The sequence below is a fragment of the Sander lucioperca genome, chromosome 15, assembly GCF_008315115.2.
Source record: "Sander lucioperca isolate FBNREF2018 chromosome 15, SLUC_FBN_1.2, whole genome shotgun sequence".
In the NCBI taxonomy this organism is placed as follows: Eukaryota; Metazoa; Chordata; class Actinopteri; order Perciformes; family Percidae; genus Sander; species Sander lucioperca.
The window spans coordinates 8892167-8916793 of NC_050187.1; the positions used below are offsets into that span (position 1 = coordinate 8892167).

General features: G+C 42.6%; 1 protein-coding gene across 4 annotated transcripts in view; it reads right to left on the reverse strand.

Moving 5' to 3' along the window:
- Positions 1-1156: 1156 nt before the first annotated feature.
- Positions 1157-24627, reverse strand: part of LOC116047870 (ras and Rab interactor 2-like) — a 54261-nt gene continuing 30790 nt past the window's right edge. For 3 of the 4 annotated variants that reach the window (XM_031296891.2, XM_031296893.2, XM_031296895.2), the window contains 5 exons: positions 19478-21133; positions 4703-5011; positions 2769-2900; positions 2492-2655; positions 1157-2278 (listed from right to left, as the gene is read on the reverse strand). In XM_031296891.2, coding sequence (XP_031152751.2) covers positions 1820-2278; positions 2492-2655; positions 2769-2900; positions 4703-5011; positions 19478-21133 — 2720 coding nt within the window. In that variant the 3' untranslated portion in view covers positions 1157-1819. The remainder of the gene's footprint in view (positions 2279-2491; positions 2656-2768; positions 2901-4702; positions 5012-19477; positions 21134-24627) is intronic. The other variant, XM_031296894.2, reaches the window with a different exon arrangement.

Below are 24627 nucleotides of genomic sequence, written 5' to 3' on the forward strand. Positions count from 1 at the left end.
CCACCACCAATAGCCACACAGTAAACAATGGTTCAGTCAATACAGACGCAAGTTTTACATTACATGCATGTTTTCTTAAGGTTGTAGCTATACAGTTGAGTTCCTCTTCTTTTGAATTTTGGTGAATTTTGTTGCAGTACAGCGTATTGCGTTGCAGTAATGCGTGTTGCTTCCCACCTGAGGCCATCACTGTTCTGTTTCAGATGGGACTCTTGCTATGTGCACCAGCCACCACTGGGTGTCGCCACACCCATCAAAACATAGAAACAATCTGGAGGATTAACAGTCTCAAAACACAAACAACATAATAACACAGTTTACCAGCAACTGTTATAAGTAAATCATAGTTACACACCTATCACCTAAATAAACCATCTGTTGTATATTTAAAAGGAGTGATCAAAGATTAGTCTCACATGTATCAGAGATCTGATTTCCCTCTATTTACCCTAAAAGTAACAACAAGAACAGCTGACCCTGAATCTGCACGTGAAAACATTTTAAGCCTGTTTTATGGTTCTGCAGAGGCTCCACGCAGAGCTTTCGCCGTAGCCTATGTAAGTGGCCTGATGTTTACACTTGTGCGCTGGTGTATGCGTCGAGCCGGCGTGTGTGTGTGTGTTAGAGCGAGGGAGATGCAGATTGACGGTGATCAGCTTCAGAGTGAGTAGCGACTCTAGACTCATAGTGAGAGAAACAAAGTGTCTCCCCTGTTCTTTCTGACCACGGTGGGAAATCTTTAGCAGGAAAAGTTTACCCTCTCCTTGATTTCATGTTGTTTATGGAGAAGGAGAACCAGGAAATGAGTGGGGGGGGCTACCAAGCCATGACATGCGTCGCTGCAACGTGTAGTTAGATTTTTCGAGAGGTGCACGTCAGGCAACGGCGTAAAGTCTGGTGTAGACGCAGAGGGGTCTGCGGGGGTACGCCGTCGTTTCGACGCAGAAGCATAAAACAGGCTTTAGTGTTGGTGTGGTCTTTAGTACATTATCTCCAACATCTCTACCTTAACTGTGTGTTTAGACTTTGAGAGTTGTGTTCAGCAAAGTGATGCTCTGATGCCAGATATAGAGCTAACCAAGGAAGTTAAAAAAAACAACTCAATCTCTTTCATTTCCTTTCCTCCTTTCTTCTTTTCCTCTTTCACTAGTGTCTGTCTCACCGAACTTTCCAGCGAGTGGGATGTTGACTGACACAGGCGTGCCATCCAAAAGGAGAAGTCAGATTTTGTAAAGACACACAGCCCGGTTGAACCCTTTTAGGTCTCATGGAACCCTGTTTGTTAGAGATAATGGTCCAAACTGTCACAGCTGGGAGACAAAGCCCCCGTTTAAACCAGGCCCCCCACATACAGCGCTCAGCCCCTCCGCTGATTTTGTCCAGTGGCCACTGGCCGTATTGCAAAGAAAAATCCCTCTGCGACTCAGAAAGGATTTTCCCCAAAGGCCACCATTGTAAAAGAGACGTGTAAAACTGCTGTCAGGACACCTCCACTGCAAACAAGCTCAGTTATAACTCTTTCTATTCTGAATTTTTAATCCATGGCCTTCTTATTTTTGAAAAACCTCCCTCGAGCCAAGAAAAGCGATTCAAAAATCTGTGATGTCACCACAATGTAAAGTCTATGGGCCGAGTGAGAGAAACACTATTGTGCATAGTCAGTGGTCACATATCACGGAAGCAAACACGGAAGCTTGGAAACATTTTGGCGGATGCGCCACTGAACAACTCTCATAGGAATGAACGCTTGGCCATTAAAGCTGCATCCAGGTCTTATAATACATCCATGGGTTAAACTTTCAGTAACCCTCTGTTACAGTCATAGAAATATAGAGCTGCTGCTGATGTGGCTGGGCGGCAGACTGAGGCTCAGAGTGGGGCTGAGGCCTGAGCTGAGAGTGGGCTGGGGGGAGGGGGCGGACATATCTATGCTGAGCTGATTCAGGTTGGCGTGGGAGCTGTTGAGGTTGGGTGTAAGATTGAGGGGATCTGTCGGCGAGGCGTCGCTGTTGGCCACGCGGCGGAAGACAAAGTGGAAGGGAGTGGCCTGCGAGCGGCTGAGGAGCTCTGCCTTGATCTTCTGAGGGTGGGTGTCTGGCGCCAGCTGCTGGCTGCTGCCCTCCATCAGCAGGAACAAGCCGTAGTTCTCAGGGTCTGACACTTTGAACTTCTGGGCGCACAGGCGGCACACCTCCTCCACTGAGGCGTACGGGCGGACCTGTATGGTCTTGGCAGTACAGCCACTGTCCAGCTCCTGCAGCGCCACCCGAAGGTAATTCTGAGGGACAGACAGAAAAAAAACTCCATCAGCCTTGGACATTGGAGATCTGAAAGTACTGAACACAATTTCTGGGTGGTAGCTAAAAAGCAACTACTATAAAAATGCCAAGGTGCTTGTGACTTTTGTAACTTTAAGAATGAGCTACGTCAACATTACTATTGGGAAAGAAGAGGATTGAAGGCGAAGCCTCCAGTGTGACTGTGCTTCTACCTGGAAGTCATCGATGGATGGGGCGGAGCGCTGGGTGGTGCGTCGGCGGTGCCACTGGTGGAGGGTGTTCCTGGTTTCAGAGCTCAGCACTCTGGCTGCCTGCTCCTCCTGGAAGTTTCGAATCAGGGACATGGCTCCATATGCGCTGGTCAGGTAGTAGCCGCCTGAACACACACAGGCACGGGGATAACAATATTAACATAGACGGTCAGAAGTAAAATGTTCTTTTTCTGTGGGGTGTTCAGGGTGGAGGCTCTCAAGTTTGAACCAAACAGACCTTCTCCATGGAGCAGAGAGGGGTCCAGCAGCTCCATCATGTAAAGGATCTCGTTGTCCAGCTGGGGCATGTCGCACTGGGCCAACACGTAGGTCAGCATGGGCAGGAAGTCATCAGCACCGTACAGACGACCTGAGAGGCAGACAGACCACACTGTGAGATCCTGCACTTTCAATTTCATCATTTGACACTTTTTAACAGATTTTTTAAATTGTATTAATTGTAGGTCTGTCAAAATTAACGCATTAATAACGAGTTACCTCAAATTCTTTTTAACAGCCCTATTTCTTTTTTTACGCGCAATTAGCGCGTGATTAGTCTATATCCACGATGTTCCACTTCCGGGATTTCTCCGTTGCTGCCGGAAGTTTCGCCATTTGTCCTTCTTTTTGGTTTTTTAGCTTGATTTACCTCAACTGAACAGCTTCGGAGTCATTGGAATGGTTATACGACTTTTTTCGGGTTGAATGGTGGTCGTCTCGCTTCCCCCTAGCGCCTGTGAGCGGAAAAACCACCTTTGCAACTTTGGGCCGGCGAGCTGCTGGCCTCAGCATCAGGAAGTATCGCGTAATATCAGGTCTCGCGATGTAACGAATTGCTTCACAGCACTGCACACATACGGGAACTGGCTAGCCATAAGAACAAGGTAGAAATGGAGTTTTTCACACTATCGTCATGGCTGAGCTGGCAAAGAGGAAATGGCAGACTGACCTAGCGAGGAGTCAGACACGAGTAAACATCGGACCTGCGTTTTCGGATAAACTCTGTTTAATCTTTGTATTTCTTGTTATTGTGACCTCAGGATGTTTGCTATTGTCTGTAAAGGTTTTTATTATGATCGCTGTCCGTTACGGGCTTACTAGCTGTCTACCTCAGTGGACATGGTTCTGTATGTTCGCCGGCTTCTATGAAAACAAATGCACATGACCAGAGGGAGAAGATGGGAGGGGGGGGGTCGCCAACGAGTTTTTACAGTGTTGCCAAATATCTATTCCGAAGCTGTAGGGGGGGCTCTATAGAGAAACCTGCAAGCAAAAAGTGAAGAAATTGCCAAAACTGCATAGCGCCCCTTTAACTGCTCCTCAGATCTCTGCAGGGTAAATCCAGACAGCTAGCTAGACTATCTGTCCAATCTGAGTTTTCTGTTGCACGACTAAAACAACTTTTGAATGTACACATGTTCCACTAAAACAAGCTCCTTCCTGAGGCTATTTTGCAGAGGCACCGGGCTCCATTCGGTGTTTAACGCCGCCCAAGACGATTGTGATTGGTTTAAAGAAATGCCAATAAACCAGAGCATGTTTTTCTCCCATCCCGGAATGCTGTGTGGACTAGCCAGACCCTCCTTCGCAGCGCTGTGGAGGAAAGTCTGGCAATGCGAGACTAACGCACGTGTGTTCTGTGATTTTGCTCCGTAGTTTGCGAAATCAGGAAGCGATGCAGAAGTAACATTGTGGACAGTGTTGCAAACTTGGCTACTTTCTCGCTAGATTAAGTGACTTTTTCAGACATTTGGAGACAGAGCAGGCAGTCAGTAGTCAGTAGGGCTGGGTTCATATATCCATGAATGGGAGTGGATGGATAGCAGAAACAAAGCTTCCGGAGCACAAATGGATACGGAAAAGGGTTTTTGAATGGCAATTTGAGTTTCAAAGACCTTCAAGACGGTTCTCTCCACAAGAATGAAGTTATTTGCATGTACTGTCGATATGAATTGAGTTACAACGGAGTATGTTGAGTCTCTAATACCACTTGAGCATTAAAAACTTAAAAAATATCCCTTTTAAAGTACATTTAGAACTGATGAAAAATGTGTGATTCATTTGCAAGTCAACTGGGACAAAATGTAATCGATTGACCGCCCTAATTAATTGATTTGAGGATCATTGTGTTTCTCATATTGCAGAACATTGGTGCAGTGCTCAGATGTTCACCTGAGTTGTCCTCCATGATGGTGTAGATGAGCTTGCAGACTCTCAGCAGCATGGTGACCTTCTTCTCAGGGGAGTACATCTTACTCATGGTGTGGAACTTGTGCTTGATCTTCTCTATGGCCACGGGGTCCGGCGGCAGTGTGTCAGCCACGCCCATTTCCTGCGGCTGCCGGGCCTTGGCCAACGCCAGGTTCTCCTTCAGCTCCTGCCACTCGCCACTGCGCACCTGGAACTCCTGCAGGGCGGCGCTCACCACCGGTTTCAGGCTCTTCAGGAGGCACTTGTGCATGGCTTTCTCCAGGACTTGGTCTGGGGAAAGGAGAAAAACAGTTGAGCTTTCTTATAGGGATCTTCTTGCAGTTGTTCTAATTTAACACGGTTCAATACGATTATCCTGTCAATGATTTGAATCAATTTGATATCACAAAGCATCACGATGCGTCACCTCCTCAATTTTATTATATATTATTACACATGGTTTTCATCGACAAATTCAAGCAGTCAGAGATATATATATATACTCCCCTTTTTATTGTATCTGCTCTTGAAAAAGACACTTCCTGAATGTAGCGGAGTCTGAACACAGCAGACAACAGACAAAAGGCAGACGTAGCCCCCAGTTTGTGCCTCTCATGTGTTACCATTGCATTACCTTACAGATCCGAGAATCAGTTTTTTCAACTGGTGCTTTCCAGTTTGGAAATACCTTCTGAAGTGTTGTTAAACCACCCTTTGCAAATATTGCTAAGTATTATTTTTTTTCAGAGAAAAAAATTCTTAGCACTGTGACTTGAATCTAATGGTGATACATGAGAAGCAGAAACTGGCATACACATTAACAACCCTTTTAAAGTGCTACAAGGACCATTTTTTCTGCCAACAGTGGAAGAGTTTTGGTTATTTCACAAGAGAAACAAACGTCCACTACTGTCATCACGCGTTGGTTATGTTGCCAGGCTAAACAGTCCTGAAGCTTGAGTGTTGCACTCCTAATAAGTTAGAACTAAAGAACGTTAACTGTGATTGTTGCTTATTTAGCCATAAATAATTTTGTTGATTAATCTGTTGATTATTTTTCTTGATTAATCCATGAGTTGTTCGGTCTATAAAATGCCAGAATATGTCAATCAGTGTTTCCCAAAGCCCAAGATGACGTCCTCAAATGTCTTGTTTTGTCCACAACTCAAAGATATTCAGTTTACTGTCACAGAGGAGTGAAGAAACTAAAAAATATTCATTTTCATTTTATTTAACAAGCAAGAAGACTCAGAGAATTTTGACTTTTCATCTCAAAAAATTACATTTGACAGCTTTTAAAATGTTATTTTTCCTAAGAAAAAAAAGGAAATTCCTGAACACACTCTGCATTGGTTTATTTGGTAGCTATTAATGGTTCTATAAAAACTAAAGAGATTTACAACAGTTCTGCTGTGTTCCTGTTTTTACTACTGACATTCTGCAATCCACTAAGCACTTGCTGCACTTTACTTTTATTTATTTCTAAATTCCGAACTACAGGATGGCTAAATACAACCGTCAGATAACAGCGTTGTAAAAGAATCCACAGATCACATGGACTGGTAAACATCGCCTTGTATTCCCACCTCTGAAGACATGCACACTAGGCTTATTTGTGACCCTAATTTGTCTTTATGTTTGTTTGTGTCAGTACTTAGGTCTTATCACACAGTCTTATCTGTCCACTGTCAGTCTATTTTGAGGAGATTTCATTTCAGAGCAAACACGTCGAGGTTAACATCCCATTCCTTATCGGTCTTGTCAGTCAGGAGCCACAGGCTTCCTGGAGACTGCCAAGGCAAGGCCACTACTTTTGTATCACTTCACGTGGGAGACTCAAGGCCGTTTTACAGTCGCCGCATCCGAGCTTGCGCACGCCAATGTGATGTCAAAATGACGTAGATCTCGCTGGCGTGCCAGGATTTTGAGTGCGCGTCCAGAGGGCACCACTCTATTTTTTTTAGCGATGTGCAACAAAGCGGAAACAGGAAGCATAAACAAGCTTGAAGGTAACCGGATGCCAGGACTCTCAGAGTGACTGCAAGTCTCTCTTGTAAACTTACTGTGACACGCGGGAGTATAAACAGTTACGGCGCTCCCATGACGTCACACTGGCGCTCGACAGGTCGGCTACGGCTAGTTTACCGCACGTTTCAGGCTCTCATTGTTCTCCATGTGAATACATCAAAGTACAAGACAGCTGTGTGTGGTGGTGTTTGGAAAAAAAAAAAAAAAAACAATGTAAAGCTAATATATCGATATTATCTCGATATATGAGGCTAGATATCAACTTAGATTTTGGATATCGTAATATCGCTTTATGACACAAGTGTTGTTTTTTTCCTGGTTTTAAAGGCTGCAAGTGATGTCATAACCAGACTTACCAGACTGTTCTAGCTGTTTTATTATTTTCCTTTACCCACTTAGTCATTATATCCTCCTTTTGGTAATTATTTATCAAAACTCTCATTGTGTTGATATTTTGTGAAAGCACCAAATGTCAACCCTTATTGATATAATATCGTCGCAATATTGATGTATTTGGTCAAAAATATCTTGATAGTTGATTTTCTCCATATGGCCCAGCTCAAGCTGAATGAGGAAAAAACTTAAATTATTTTAATCAGACCCTTAAGCGAGAGAAGAATTGCACTAAATGCTTGGTGGCTTTAAATTTTAATTCTCATTTTATCAAGGTTATTAAAACATTCTTCTTTCAGTCAGATTGTTTAACTTAAAAAGATGCTGAAATACTCACTCATGCTTTTACTATCAGCCAATTAGACTGTTGCAATACCATTTTTACTGGATTACCTAAAAAAGTCTAAAGAAACTACAGCTAGTTCAGAATGCTGTGGCCAGAGTCTTAACTAAAACAAGAAAAATGGATTGCTTAAGACACTGCACTGACTACCTGTATCTTTTAGAATTGGTTTTAAAGTTATTCTACTTTAAAAAGCTTTAAATGACCTCGCTCCTCCATACATCAGCGATTTTCTTTTTTTTTTTTTTTATGTTCCAGCAATATCACTAATGTCTTCCGCTATGGCTTTCTTTTAAATGTTCCTTATGTTTCCCATAAAAGTACCGGGGAAAGTGCAATCTGTTTTTACACCCCTCAACTGTGGAACTCACTGCCCCCGGATATTAGAATGGCAAGGCAATTAAAAACCTTTTTTCTTTTCTTTTCAATCTGGCTTTTAATTTGGAGTAATGTTTTTTTTTTTGTTGCCATTTTAGGCCTTTATTCAATAGGACAGCTTAGGCATGAAAGGGGAGAGGGTGAATGACATGCAGCAAAGGGCCGCAGGTCGGAACCAAACCCACAGAGGACTGAGCCTCTGTATGTGGCCGCGCGCTCTACCAGGTGAGCTACCCAGGCAGCCAATCATTGCTTTTTTAAAATCATTTATTAACCCTGGTGTACCTTTTGTTCTGTTTGTTTTATTTGTTGATTTACTTAACATTTTATCATCTTGTTTTTTGTATTATCATCTGTGTTTTAATTGTGTTCTGATAAGAACTTTGGGCTGCATGCTTGTATGAAAGGTGCTATATGAATACAGTTGAGTTGCTGCTGGAGCAGAATTATCCAGATTTCAGCGTGCGGCCAACAACATGTCAACATCAGCGTTTACAAGCTCAGTGTGTGCAGTCTGACTATCTAAACCATGATATCATAACACAGACAGGATGGATGCAGAGAGGGAGGCCAAACCACAGCACTCTTGAATAAGGACTGTGTGTGCGTGTGTGTGTTTTGCTGACTTTCCTCCAGAAATGGGGTGAAGTCAGCAGTTTTTTTTTGGCTGAGCACATCTGCAGACGCAGATTTTACTTTCCACCACAGCCCGATGCCATTCCCAAAAAATCTGTCTCTGTCAGTGTTAGGAGGTGTTGAATTTCACCTCCCTCACTGTTCTTACTGGAAAATTGTCTCCACAACTGCATTACTGATACCTTTGTTGGAACTGAGCCAGACAGAACATTCTCACTTCCTCATTCTACAACTAGATACCGATAGACAGTTGCCAGTCAGTGAGGGCAAGCCTGGCATGTTTAACTGGCATCAGCACGATTAGTGTTGGTTTGGTTCTGTGACACAGAGTGTAAGACTGAGAGGGTTTGTTGATCTTTGACAGCTAATTTTAGTATTCCAGGATGAGACTTTCTGACTTTTTTGGATAAAAAAAGACAACCTGTCTAAGGGTTTACAATCGGTACAGCATACGGAACCCTCTGTTTGTGGCACTTTTCACAGCGCGAGAGTACAACCAGTGGTGTAGTCTACGTGATACGCAGGTATACGCCGTATACCCACTAGGAAAAGTCAAGGATTTCCGTATATACCCACTTACAAAAGCGCGATGATACGTAACAACATTGTTTTGTGACAGAACTTTCTCACTTTCATTCATAAATTCACCCCGTCTGTGTTGTGAAGCACTGACATTTGGACCTTTGGGGCTTCCGTGGCCGTGCCCTGGATCTGACGTGATGTCACTTAACCTTACTAAGCAACAACAAGTTGCATTTTTGCACGGTCTTTCCTTCTCGCAACTATATGAAACGTAAACAGACCCAAATAACACTACTTCAGTGTTTTCAAAAGTCTGTCCCTGAAGCTACTGCCGCGTCGGGTGACACTGCATTGCAGCTGCCACAGATCCTGATTACCCGATCGTTAACGTTACCGTTACAAAAAACCAGCCCGAAAATTCTACCGCAACGTTACTGCTACCTGGTGAGTGAGAGTAGCTTGTGTGTGTGTGTGTGTGTGTGTGTGTGTGTGTGTGTGTGTGTGTGTGTGTGTGTGTGTGTGTGTGTGTGTGTGCGTGCGCCTGGCCAGCAATGTGGACTGAAATTCAGGCTAGGGAGTTTTAAAACAGGCATCCTTGGTTAGAGTGGAGGGACAGAAAGTTAGGTAAATATCAGCACACATGCAAAGCTGATATAAGCAATGGAAATTCATAAGGTCAGTGCAAATTAGAGTAAATTCTTCAATCTTAACTGTGCATTACTTTACACAATTAAATTACTATATGGTAATGTTAGTTATCACTGGTCAGATAATTAACTAAAATAGAAAGAGTGGAGATTTGTTCTCCTTTCATCTGCTTTTTATGCATTTGTTAGCCATGGTGTTGAAGATTGTAAACAGTTTATTAAATCATTTTGAGTAAATTTAGGACCTGTTCAGCAGATGTTATTACTAATAGATACAAAACTTGTATGATGATGCTAATTATTAGTCATGGTTTTGTGTGCCAGTGTAGGGGTGTTGATTAAATGGCTCATTTGTGTGATGTCCTGTTGTGTTCAGGTTCGGTTGCGTTTCTCAAAAAGTTAAATCTGTCTCATCTTTTCTCAACTTCAAGTGTTGTTTTTCCAGGGCTCTAAATAAACGGCATCAATACTGAAATGTCAGTTGTCCGTGTACAGTTGGTATAGGGAAACGTCACAGTGCTTAGTGTATGGGGTGTCGCTCTGGGACAGGTGATTATGAGGCTGGGAGGGGAAAATCACAGTATACTCACTACAAAAATATAGACTACACCACTGAGTACAACTATGTTACGGATCAAGCTTCAAGATTCACGCAGCGAGGCTATCCAGCAGAATGGGTTGGAAAAGCCTATAAAACAGCCCTTAAAAAGCCTCGATCAGATTTACTTAAAAAAAGCAGAAAGTCTCTGTCACATGCATTACATCCTATTCTCCACACTCGCATATACTACGTCCAATCTTTAAAAAGTATTGGCACATCTTTAAAAAGTATTGACACATCTTGAAATCAGATTCCGAACTTTCCGAGACAATGAAAGACATGCCGCTATTTGTCCGTACGCGTGAAAAAAACTTAAAACATCTGCTGGTGCATGCAGACTTCTCCAGATACAAGTTGAGAATCGCCTCACAAAAGGTTTCTGAGTCCATTGCCCACTGGCAACTACCGCTACTACTACTCACAAGACCCTCACATTCCGCCACCCACACAATAACACGTCATTCCCAATAAAAAGTGTCATAACTTGTTCCTCTATACACATATTGTTCATCTTGACATGCCCATGTGGTCTAGTCTATGTAGGTAAAACCACTAGACAGTTAAAACAGCGTATAAGTGAACACAAAAGCACAATCCGCAGAAATGACCGGGATTACCCAGTAGCGGCACACTTCAACGATTGTGCCACAGAGAGGTGGTAACCATAATTTATTAATAAAAAGACGTGAAGCATACTGGATTTTCACATTAGAAACACTATCTCCCAAAGGCCTGAATGATGGGTTCAACCTAAATATCATGTTGTAATATATTTTTTCCTTTTCCTTTTCTTTTCATGCACTTTCTTATTTTGTCTTCTTCATCATTTAATTATGTATTTGAATTGATCAGATTGTATTTTTCAAGTCAGATTTCTAATATCTGTTAATGGAGAATGGTTGACAATATTCTGACTGTGTTAAGAGAGAGCTGACATTACCTCTATTTGTTACTCACAGATGGTGATGGAAAGTCACCTGTGAGCAGATTCTGATTGGTTCAGAGTAGTCAACCAAACTACTTGAGCGCACAATTCAATGTGAAGTGTAAATTCACCTGAGGAAGGTCTGTGTGACCGAAACATTGTGAAATAAAGTATTTGCATGCGTAATGGACAGTGTGCAGGACTTCTTCAACAAACGGAACAAGCTTTGAAATTGTAATACAGAAAACAGGTATTTTCCGACACAACCTGTAACAGGAACAAGGACTAATCAAATGTTTTAACTATCACACTTCCCCTTCTTCGGAAGAGTAATGTGAGAAATAAGAATTAGAGAAAAGAGATACAAGGGCTAGAAGTTCAAGACAAAAAAGCTTTTTCTCAAATTTCTTGTGTCATTGTTTTGCTAGACAATAGTACTAGAGCTGCAATTAACAATTTGTCATCATTATTGACTAATCTGAATATTATCTTATTGATTAATCATTTGATTGATAAAATAAAAACGATAAAATAATGAAAAATGTCCATCACAAGTTGAAGTTGATGTCTTCAAATATCTTGTTTTGTCCAACAGTGTAACCCCAAAGATATTCAATTTACTATTTTTTATATGTATAAAATAGAGAACTAAGAAGCAGCACATATTCATCAGGCAGGTTGGAACCCTAACCCTATGTTACAGTGATTAAAGGGCTCTGTTTATGTCATTCTAAAAGGGAGAAAAGTCCAAATGTACAGACATAGAAAATGAGACCGCTCAAAGTAAAGGTTGTGTGTGTTACAGGCTTTTAAGTTTAGTTTCAATGTGGCCATGAGTTTTCCCCACTTTAGAGGAGTGGCCAACAGGGTCTATAATCAACACTCGCCAGACAGCAAATGCGGGGCCAATTTTCCGTTTGGCGAGTAAATTTCAGAGGGCTATCTGCCACATGGTGAGTAAACCTGTGTCTTCGTTTTGTCGAAGCTGCAGCTAATTTCCTCTGTTCCTCTGCTGTCTGCATGCCATTTTTTTTTATCTACCCGCCGACTTGGCCGGTGAGTAAAGTTGATTTCGGACACTGGCGGCCAAGAGTGAATGCTTACCCCTACGTATTCCTGTGTCCTGCTCTGGCTTCACAGGGAATCCATGCACCTCGCTTACATGGCACTGTGACTTACCTCCCTCCCGTCTCCTTTGTGTTTGTTGTATCACAGACGGAAGGTAGGAAACACAGAGGAGTCAGTCTGCAACAATCAGACACAAACAGGGCCTTCCCGCTTGATATAAACATCCTCTAACCAAACATCCTCTCTGTCCTCTTCTAGCCTTTAACTAAACATCTTATCCTTCATAACTCTACAAGGTAAAGTCAACTGGGGTTGCACAATTAATAGCAATTTTATCAAAATCGCATTATGGACTAGTGCAATATTCACACACTATTTCTTAAAGGCAAAATGTGTGTAAAACACCATTCTGAGTTGTGGTGCTGCAGAAACGTCCCGACCTACAAGTTTTAAGAAAAAAAATCTTTCTTTGGTACAGATCCTCGCAAAAATCACACCATGATCCTTTTAACATATTTTTCAATGCAAATGAGAATTAGGATGCAAAAATGACCATTTCCTCCAATATCATTGCTCATATCGCAATTGCAATATCAGTCAAAATAAACGCAATTAGATATGTTCCTCAAATCGTCCAGCCATAATTTATTAATTAAAAAGGACATGCTGCATTTATGCTGAATTTATGCAGCATGTATTTATCACATTGTTGTTATATATATAGTTATTTATATTTTATATATACATAGTTTTGCGATTCTTTGCCACGGTGGAATGGCCTTCAATGCTCATTCTCCCAATGATTTAAAAATGCATTTTATTCCTTTGTGCTAGAGTTTTCACTTCAACTTCAACATTTTGGGGCAAAACTTTAGGCAGATAGAATCACAGTAAACACACACAAAAGCACCCATACACACAGAAAAGCAAAGCCATGCAGGAAATGAAACTGTGTATCGCTGTAGTAAAAATAGCCTGGTGTAATCAGGAGGAGAGTGTCTTGTCACTTAACCAAGGAGCTCTCCTGATACATAGTAGATTGCTTACTTCCTGCTTGGATAATATACGTACATCTTAAAAATAGCCTTTGTACCTATCCTTGGGTCAAACAAACCAGCAGCGACCAGTGTGTAGAGATAAAGGTAAAGTATCACAATGGTGGTTATCAACTTTATTTGTTAACCCAGAGTTTCTCCTTTAGGCTCTGTGCGTGTTGCCATAAAAGCTGTGCTATCAAACTGTATGCACCGCGTTGTTTTTTTTTATACGGAAACCTACATGCATTCAGTTGGTGATGCAGAAAATCTGAGTAAGAACACTGTATGCTGTAAGTGTAATTTTTTCCCTGTATGCTTCAGGAAATATTGCCACATTAAATGTTATGTTATGTTATGTTATGGCATACCATCCACAAGAGTGATGAAGGCACAGCAACTACATACCAATTTGGGTTAAGTCTTTATGCTTCGTTTTGCACTGCTGGTATTTCAGCTAATAGAACACTGATTAGAAAAAGGATTAGTCTAATGGTATTCATCACAGATAATATTCAATCAACAAAATTAATTTCACTTTGATTTGGCCAAAAACTGAATTGTATCCATTATGGGACAGTGTCAGACGCAGTTCTTGAGTATAATGTTTAATCAAGTTCAAAGTTTAAGAGCTCTATGATGTGCAGTTGTCACGTTAGACATTAAACAGTAGGCATTGAGAGTGCAGTGAGTGGTAAAATAAATATATTAACTTTAACAAATTTACACAACTAGTCATTTTCTGCCAGAATTCGTCTCATGCCTAATTTGTTGCAATTTGCCTAAATTGTTGTATTTTCTAATTTCTTCATAGCTATTCATTTTAACAACCTGTTCCTCTTGACTGAAGTAGGTGGCACACATGGTCCATTTTGTGCGGTATAAAAGGCAAAAAAAAAAACGTGCCAAATGTCCCCTTTTATGGGAATGCGCACCACAAACAGGTCCATGACGTAGAGTTGTCTCAGGCTATCTGCCAGAGGAGAGCCTCGCTGTGCGGGATGAGTGGAATACAAGGAACTCTATTCTGCCCCCCCACTCCACCATCCCCCCGTCTGAACATCCTGAACCCAAACACACACATGTTTGGGTTGCTGAGTGAGCTACTAGAAGGGAACAACAACAGCATCTTCCATATTTGAAACACTGGTTTGTCTCCCCTTACTTTCTGCACATTTGTTGTTTTCACCTATAAATTGGCATAATTTAGCTCAAGTTTAACGGTAAACAACACCGTTTTTACTTGTATTTTTTTAAATATGTCCATATGTGTTTGTGTTATGTCGTGAATGTGAAAATGAACTGCTACCTCCTCTGTCAGCTCTAGCCACTAAAAAAAGAAAAAAGCGGAGAAATCAGGCCAATTACAAAGCTGGTCAGTCTGACGTGGTGTTGCCTGAGCTCATTACTATTCATGAGCTCGCCCAGTTGTGCTGGATAAAGGATGCTGATAGCCAGGCTCTCATTGGCTAGCTGTTAGCCAATCAGAGTCAAGCAGCTTAGCTCGTTGAATAGTAATGAGAACTGGCACAAATCATGCTGAGTCTTCCTGCAGGATTTCTATACCACACTAGAATGGCTTAAAACAAGGTAACCAAGGCATTTTTTCCACACAAAATGTTACAGAGTCCATGGTAGAACTTCAGACATTACCACAAAGTAATGAAATACGTGTGGCAGGGCACCTTTAAGGCATTAAAAGTTACCATACTGTCAAAAAAATGAGTCCCAATCCCCCATCCCTCCTTTACATTAAATACTGCGTGAAAGCACCAACAGTCATACCAAAATACTGGCACATTACTTTAAAGCAAGGAGAGCGGAGGAGAGAGAGAGAGAGAGAGAGAGAGAGAGAGAGAGAGAGAGAGAGAGAGAGAGAGGGAGGGAGGGAGGGAGAGAGAGAGAGAGAGAGAGAGAGAGAGAGAGAGAGAGAGAGAGAGAGAGAGAGAGTGTAAAAGAAACACAGAAACCAAGAAAAAATACAAAGAGTGTCAGAGAACGACAGAGAGACAGAAAGTGGAGGGGGCTTGCCTTAAATCTTCCTCACTGATTGGAGAGTTAGTTTAAAAGAACTGGAGTTGGAGTAAAAAAAAAAAAGAGAGTGGACGACTTGGCACACAGTCACCCAATGCATCTGGGCCAGCTGGCCTTTGAGTTGAACAGAAAACACTCTCTGAAGCGGTCACAACAAAATGTTGTGCAACTATTCGAAGAACTAAAACCGCAGCAGTTCCCATTGTGTCATTCCTGTGGAAAATAGATCATTCAGAAAACAGGCAACAGAAGGGGCAACCACTACACTCAACATACAAGCATACAAACTAGCACTATAATTAGGCACATGCCAATCAAAGCTAAAACGTTTTTTTGTTGTTTTTTTATTTAGGGAGTTTTATGCCTTATAAGAGAGCAGTAGAGGGCACCAATATCTCTCTTTTTTTATTTTACCCAAACGTGGAGAAAATAAATTTATAAAAGTGGTAACTGATTGGCCCCCTCACAGCGAGGGACAACTAATCACTCAACAAAATCCTGACTGTTCGCTGTTCTGGCTCCAAAATGGTGGAATGAGCTCCCTATTGACATCAGGATGGCCAAAAGCCTACGCATCTTCCGCCAAAGGCTAAAAACACATCTCTTCTGACTGCACCTCAGATAAACATAAAATAAAAGAAAAATAGTATATATATTTCTTGAAGCTGCACTTTCATATGGCTCTTTGTAGTTTTGCTTATGTAAAGCTAATGTACTTGCACTTACTACTTGTTGTCTGGAGTTTGCACCTTCAGGGTTGAAAGCTTTGGATAAAAGTGTCAGCTAAATGACATGTAATTGTGCATTTATATGTATTTAAATGTATTTATATGCCTACTCAGTTCTAATTAATTTTCAAAAATCCCAAACACCATAAAAAAAGACCACTTGCTGTGTGCCAAAGCACTTTTGCTGGAAAAGACCTTCTCACAGCACATGTTCAGAGCTCAACATGTTAAAGCAGTGTTGCATCAGTTCACAAATGCTGTAAGTGATAATGAAGCATTTGCTGTTGCTGTGTATGTCACTTCCATAATGTTGTTTGATTTGTGAAACACAGATTAAATTAAATGAATGAGCAAAATCAAAGCATCCAAGATCATTTTAGTCCCTAGCTGTAGTCAAGCTGGATCCTACATTTCCCATAATGCAACTGGATGGTCTTTCATTTGACTTTCAATGCTTGGTAAACACCCCCATCTTCCAAACTCCACACTTCAAATTTGTGATCCAGCCTCTCAAGACATTATACAACTGCTTTCACAGGATGAGTAGAACACACACGAGTAAACTGAACTTCCTGTGTAAAGAGGTTGAAGTGCCCCTTTAACAAAATACCGTGCTTTGAAAAGGAAACAAAGAACAGATGCTGACATTGCCACCAATAACATTTTCAAATAAGTTAAGTAAAAACATCATTCTTACAATTAAAAAGTTGCTAAAAAAACTAATATGAAAATGTAAAATGTCAGCATTCAAGATTAGTATTCATGTTGTGTGATGACTGATAAAAAGACAGCAGTTTTTCACCCAGTTCATGACTCCATAATTACAGCCCTGTGGTGAACCATTTGAACTGGGCCAGTAGAAACAGGTTGGTTCACCAGCTCCCTTCCTCCTGAGATAAAACCCTCTTTGTGCTTTCTGTTTACATGTTACTCTGTCCAAGGTCTAATGCAGCCACTGAATCTTCGCCTAAATGATTCAGACCGCTCTTCCGGCAGGTGTGTGTGTGTGTGTGTGTGTGTGTGTGTGTGTGTGGTTGTGTCGGGTCCCCCTTTCATGTTGCTCTCATGATATTGTACGATGCAATAAAAGGATGGATATAATAAAGGGCAACAAGATGGAAATGCAAATGTTAGGACTGGACCTATGGACTATAGGAGCTTTGCACTCCATTTCAAAAGGTAAGATTGATTTGACTCCATGTTCGCCTGTCCTTACTTTCTTTTTCAAATGGATACTGACTTACCAGGATACATGACAACGATTAACAAAAAATAGCCTAATGGCCACCAGGGATGTATACATATGCATAAACCCATGTGCACGCATCCAGCTGCAAACACGGACGATTTCCAATGTACTTACTGCTAGAATATTGAAGTGAAACCGCTGTGTCTGCATTGAACACACTTTCTGTGACACAGTGTTTCTGTATAATTTAAGATTTCTCTATAAATAAATCAGTCATTCACACTTCCTGAAAATAATCACTAAAATATTCGTAAACACATAAATAGATGACTCTCACCACCCTCCGTGTTGAGTTGAGCCTGAGGTCATAATGCTAAAAGGTAGACATGTTGCAATCGAGCAGCCCCAGCATTTCAGCAGTAATCTAAGATGTATTTATTGTAATTGCGCCAGTTTTAACCAGTCAGCTAATTTTCAACTGTAGTCCTAGTTACCTAGAATGCATGTCTATATGTTGGGAGGAAACTGGAGCACCCAGAGGAAACACACAAAACACGGGGAGAACATTGAAACTCCACACAGAAAGGCCATGCCCGGGCCAGGGATCTGCAGTGCCTACTAGCTGTAAGGCAGCAGTGCTAACCACTGAGCCAACCACAGTAGACCTTTTAGGCACATGACATTAGGGCTGGGACATAGTCGATGTAATCGATTACATAAATGCGTCAGCACAAATAATTTGCGTCAACTTGTCACGTGTAGAAATCTATAAATAACCGGCTGCCTCCAGCAACCGCGCAAGTATGGATTCCTCGCAAGTTCAACAACACGTTGAGAAAAAGGCTCGCACACGGTATTCTAAAGTGTGGAAGTATTTTACTCTTAATGCCAACAACAACGTGGTAGTCTGTAGACTTTGTAAAATGCATCCCTGAGTCAGGATAACAGCAGCAAAACACTGTAAGTTCTGCTCACCTTTTTGTCCCTTTCCCTCCCAAGTAGAGTTTAGATTCTCTGCCAGAGCCCGAACTTGACCCACGGGCCGGCTCGGGCAGATATGTCCCGCCACTATCCTCGGGCCTTCATCAAGTATTTGTGTTTTTTTAATCATGATTTTATTATCGTTATTGGGTGGGGAGAAAGCTATGCCTCTCCAGCTTCTCCTGTAGCTCTGGATATATGTCCTGCACTGACTTGAGTGTGAGGTAAACTGTGCAAAATCGTGTCTCCCCCATCTGTAGCACTGTCTAATTACTAATTGCGCAACCAGGCCAGATTGTTTCAGATATCTCACGAGTCCTTTATAACGTCAGTTATAACGGCCCACGTATTAAAAAAATTGTCGGGTTAAAACGCCCGGGCTCATAATTCCAGTTAATGTGTCGGGCTGGGCTCGGACACAACGTGCACTGTAGACGTGTGCGATTATCAACAAAGTGACACGGAATGTGTTCCCAGTAGTAGCCCAACGGTACGTTAGTCCGTTGATTCGTTTTAATGCCCTGCTATGACTTAACATTAAGCATCATCAAACGCTGTCAATCGGCAGTACTATTTTTTTAGTTTACCATCATCATGAGTGACCCAATCGATTACAGACTGTTATATTAGACACTCTGCAACTTGCCTTATGTTGGATTTATTTGATACATCTGATTGTTTGTTTATTGCACTTTTTTACTGTAAGATTAAAGGGAGAAGAGCTTGGATGTTAAACAAGAGCTTATTCATTATGTTAAAAAGCAAATACAGGCTACTCTTTTGTTTACTTTAAGTTTTTATTTTTCTGAAAGTGACTTTATTTTGTTGTTGGATTGATAGCCTACATCTGGCTTCAGGTTGCACTACAAATTAATTTTACTTCAACAGTGCAGTGTTAAACAATTTGAATAAATAGAGACTTGAACCTTTGTTTTGTGTAAATTGTTAATAATTGAGCAATAAGAAAATAATCGCTTATTGTAAAATGAATCGTTAGATTAGTCGACTAATCGAAAAAATAATCATTTAAAAAATAATTGTTTTAAAAATAATCGTTTGGGACAGCCCTACATGACATGCGAACACCCACAATTACTGTTATTAAAGCATAAAGCCGACATTGTTCCAGAGAGAGGCAACAGTTACATTTGCAGTGCACAAGCCATTGCTGCCAAAACTAGTGAAATAACAAGTATGAAAAAACAGAGCTAAGAGTAAAAGATGGTGGAACTATTTCATTTGTTACTCACCGATCTGATCTTCAGGAATGAGGCTCTCAAGTGGTGGCTCCAGCTCGGAGCTCTGTCGCAGGTAGCTCTTCATCTGAGTGATGAACTGGCGGAGAGTCTGCAGCAGCTCCAGTCCAGAGGCGTAGCCCTGCCAGGCCTGGGTGCCCGCACCCTCTCTCATGTAGCTCAGGTAGTCCTGCACCAGGCAGCCGAAGTACGAGCTTTTATCTCGGGACAGCTCCAGCACCCTGCGAATCGCCCTCTTCTCAGGCGTCAGCAGCGAGTTGAAAACACCGCTCATCTTGCGCAGCTGCCCTCGCAGGGCCTTCTGCAGGACCAGAGCGCTGGCGCTGGGGCGGCGCTTTGTGCGGTGGCCCGGCGGTACCATGGTCAGGTCCTGATCTTGGTCCTGGTCGCTCTCCAGACTGACGCCATAGTCGGGGTCCTCGTCATCGTCGTCTTCCTCGTCATCGTCGTCCTCCATGCTGCAGTACGGCAGGTGGGACGGTGGGATGGAGAGGGGGAGGTGGGTGTTAAAATCCGCCACCGTGGGGGGACTGGGGTCATGCAGAGGGGGAAGGAAGAAGGCCGAGGACTGAGAGAAATCCAGAGAGTCTGAGGAATCTGTGGAAAGGCTCATGTCGCTCAGCCGCTGGCCGCCGCCACTGCATTCCTCGCCTGCTTCTTCTTCCTCTCCTCCTGTCTCAACTGCCTGCTTGCTTGGTGTCATCAGCGAAGGGTCTGGAGGACTACTGGAGTCCTGGGTGGAGGTTCTGGTAGCATTACACCGAGACAGTCTGGCCCTAATGAGGGCCTTCTCTATAGTTTGGTCCTCCAGCGCCAGGTGGCACTGGGCATCTTCCTGACTGGATGATGGGGAGGCCTTGGCCCGGCGTGGAGAGGAAGAGAGAGTTGATAGAGAGATGGGCAGGGAGGGCCGGGGGATGGATATGGGGGAGCTGATGCTAAATCTCTTGGGAGGGGAGGACGAGGGGCTGATGCTTAGCGAGGAGCCCAGACGAGAAAGGAGGCTGCTGCCCCTCTCCCTCTCCCTGTCCTCCATCTTCTCCTTGGGGATGTTGATCCAGGCGATCTTCTCCGGCATACTGCGCTGTCGGAGAGGAGGGGCTGAGCGTTGCAGCACAATGCTAGGCGGGGGTGGACGTGGAGGTGGGGACCGCGGCACGCTGTCTGCAGGGCTTAGCTTCTGGCTACTGCTGACGCTGGTTTGGCTGTCAATGTCCGGTAACTCTGTGTTTCTGTCGAGGCTCTGAAGGTTGCTTTGAGCGAACTGGCTGCTGTCACTTTGCTCTGAAGTACAGACCTGATGACTGTCTCTGCAAGAGTGTTGCGTGCCCGTGCTGTTGGTTTCTAGGCTGTCGCTGACAGTTTCCTCCCTCAGACCTTGCTTTGCTGTACCAGAGGGATTTGAAGCGGTGCTGTGGTCACCATCTGGTTGGTGAACCTTTATGAAGAGGGGGTTGATGAAGCAAAGTGCTCCATTAGACTGGCAACACTCAAGCTCTGATGGGGTGCGGGTTAGAAGCCGAGGGCGCCCTGGGTTGGTGGCCGAGGAGACTAGTCTCTGGGCAGGGGGAGGTGGTCTCTCGGGAGCAGCTATTCCAGACAAGGAGACCGAGTCCTTCCTCCTGTGGTAACACTGAGCATCCCAGAAGCCTGTGTGAGACAGTGAGAGAAATATGCTACCTATATTATGTTGACAAGGTGTAATACAACATGAAAGCACCACATTTAATATGTCTGGCCCCTGTCTCATCCCAAGGGGTTTACATACTAGTATGTGGCTTGAAGCCTTTTCACCAGCTTTCAGACAAAATAAAGAGTACTCCACTAATTTAGCATTGCACTCTTATAATGTTGTTGGACTCACGATAGTTAAATTATCAAAATCGATGCAGAAGAACCAGAGATATTGTCTTTGTTATTCTAATGCGTTCTTTTTCCTCATCAAAACCTGGCGCCTACATTACCCACAGTAATAATAACTTTATTTGTATAGCACCTTTAAAAACAACAGCTTACAAAGTGCTTTAACAGAAGAAACAGAAGCATAAACAAAACATAAATATTAAAAGGGCCCCGCCCGAGGATCTAAGGCTGCGAACAGGCTCATATGGGACAAGCATCTCCAAGATATAGTCAGGGGCCAGACCCTGACGAGCCTTAAAAGTGATCAGTAAAATCTTAAAATCAATTCTCATACGAACAGGGAGCCAGTGAAGTGAAGCTAGGATTGGAGGAATGTGATGTCGTCTGTTAAAACCAGTGATCCAATGCAACTGGACTGCCTACAGTTTGGGTATCTTATGCTAGTAGCTGCTAATGTAGCCTAGAACCTCCAGGCTGCAGCAGAGATGAGGTGTGTTTTTTACATTTTCAAACTCTTCAGCCCCAACCGACGCTGACCCAAGAGCCATCACCTGAGAACATTTATCAGACGCCACACAGCTCCATCTGGAGACACTAAAGGCTTCATACACCTTTTTTTACATATGCAGTAGACCTTTAAAAACAGACTTTGATGTGTAAAAGTGGTGAAGTTCCCCTTTAACAAACACCCATTCCAGTTATTTTCAGTAGATCATGGAACACTTTTGAACACATGAATTTCCATCACTATTGCCAAAACCAGAAATAGTGTCACTTTGTTGGCAATGATTTGTCAGAAAATAGCTCCACTGAACACACTTACTCATTTGTGATGGCATCGCCTAGAAATGTCAATTACTGGAACTAGTCTAAAACTGGCTGAGTTGCAAATCCCTCTCTTACTTACTGCAGTTCCACGCAGGGCCAAAGCAATAGCAAATGCCACAGAAATATGTTTCCTTCACATTGTGGTGGCCCCTGCTTAGTCTGCTTGTGTGTTTGTGTGCTGCATCGCTTACTGTGTTTACCTATGTTGTTTTCAAGGTGCCAGAGGAGCAATAAAACTGTCAATTGTCAGCTGTTTGTCTCCTGCTGTTCTTTTGGTAGCTGACAGTTATATAGACTCAAACCAAACTGTGCTATACTACAGTGAACGGCAGCAAAAGATATGGACTAAAAAATGCTTAACTTAGTTCTGTACTCAAAATTCAGAACATTAATATAGCAGCATATGTAAAGGTATAGTGAAGTAATGGCATCCTGATCAGATAAATGAAGTCACACTACCTCTGTGTGTGCTGTAAACCGAGCTTCTTTGTTCTTTGTTTTGATAGCTGGTCCAGCTGTGCGTGCATGTTAGTGCCACAAAATGACGGCGTTTCACAATTGGTGGTCTGTGAGAGACGTGTGGAGGCAATCCCAGCCCACTTGTTTTCTTCAGTATTTTGAATATAGCCCCTTTAACTTTTGCCAACTTCAACTCGTCCACTCATCCACTCCCAATGACTCAATACAAGACCTGCAATTACAACCAATCTAAAAAAAACTCTAAGTGCTGCTTCGTGCAAAAATGCCTGTTTCCTTTAGCAGACTAGAGGCTCAGCCTGTCAGGGAGCGTATCTTTTCCTAGCAAACAAGAAAGAGGAAAAAAGCAATAAACTACTGTAACACAACAATTTGTTGAACCTTTAGAGTCCAAGCCGTACCAGACAGAGCAAAACAAGACAGACACACACCAGTGGGAACAATACGGCATGAGGAATACTTATACCAGACACAGAGCAGCCCCTTCACACAACTACAGAGCAGAAAGGAGAGGGCAACAATACTCACTGTGATCCTAAAGCTCAGTGACACACAGACGAGCTGTCGGTCGCACACTCAGTCAAACTTCTCTGTATGATGGTGTTGCGGAGGACACGCCGTTGTGTCTGCACAGGCTGAAGCTTCTCTGGCTCACTCATGCTCAATCTGTGTTATGACTCACTCCTGGTAATGTGTGTGTGGGCGGGCTGTTAGCACAGTATTCCCGCCTCCCTTCCTTGCTTTCCGTTGGAGTTTGTGGTCCGTCTCGCTCCTCTCTCTGTTGTTCTCTTTCTCTGACACACAGAGACACGTTTTTCCCATTTCCCTCCTACTCTACTCTTGTTTACTCTCTCTTCTATTAGTATATTCTCCTTTTGTTCTAGGGCTATGCAATGAATCAAAGTTTGATCGCGATTTCGATTTTGGCTCCTAATGATCACAAAGACAGAGTAATCGAGAAAAACGATTATTTTGCACATTAGGTTTTGCAAATCAACTTATTTTGTCTTGTGTTCTGAATGGGGAATTCAAATATTTTGAAAAGTATTAAGGGATATTTCACAATTCAAGGTGTTTTCACTGTTGATTTGTTTCACTGTTTCTATAAGTTCAATTTATGCAACATCTTTCCAAAAGTCAATGAGTAATTGTGTTGAATTTTTCAATATTGACCAAAATAATTGTGATTTTGAATTTTTCCATAATCGAGCAGCCCTACTTTCTTCTGTTACACGCTCTGAGTGTATCACTTATTACTGCTGCCATGTCATCAGATACAGTTTTGATAATTCTGTTTGTTCTCGACAATTCCAATTTCGTGGAATTGTTTTGATTACTCAGTTATACTTACAGGCATGTTCACACAAGTATGTGCCAAGCGCTGCTGTACAATCTTCAAACACACATACACACAGCATAGAGGAATGTGGTTTGGTGTGGTGATGTAAGAACTGGGAAAGTCAACGTTAAGTCAAGGGCAACTTGTAGAGACATAAATATGACAGCTGAACTGGAGCCATAAATAGACAGAGCTAACACACTGCACAGGACGTCAGTCACTTTGATTGGTGCTGAGCTGGGAATCTTTCAAAAACCTAATTACTCACTGGGCTTATGTATAATTTACACAACATATGTAGATCAAGCAGACATAAACTTATGGCATGTCAAAGTGAGCAGTAGATTAGACTTTGATTACCACGCTGCATGTTCCTAATGTTAATTAGTACACACTAACTAATTAATTAAATATATTTAATATATGTGCTATAAGTGCTTTGTGGATCTGGAGAAGGCGTATGACCGGGTCCCCCGGGAGACACTGTGGGAGGTGCTGCGGGAGTATGGGGTGAGGGGGTCCCTTCTCAGGGCCATCCAATCTCTGTACGACCAAAGCGAGAGCTGTGTCCGGGTTCTCGGCAGTAAGTCGGACTCGTTTCAGGTGAGAGTTGGCCTCCGCCAGGGCTGCGCTTTGT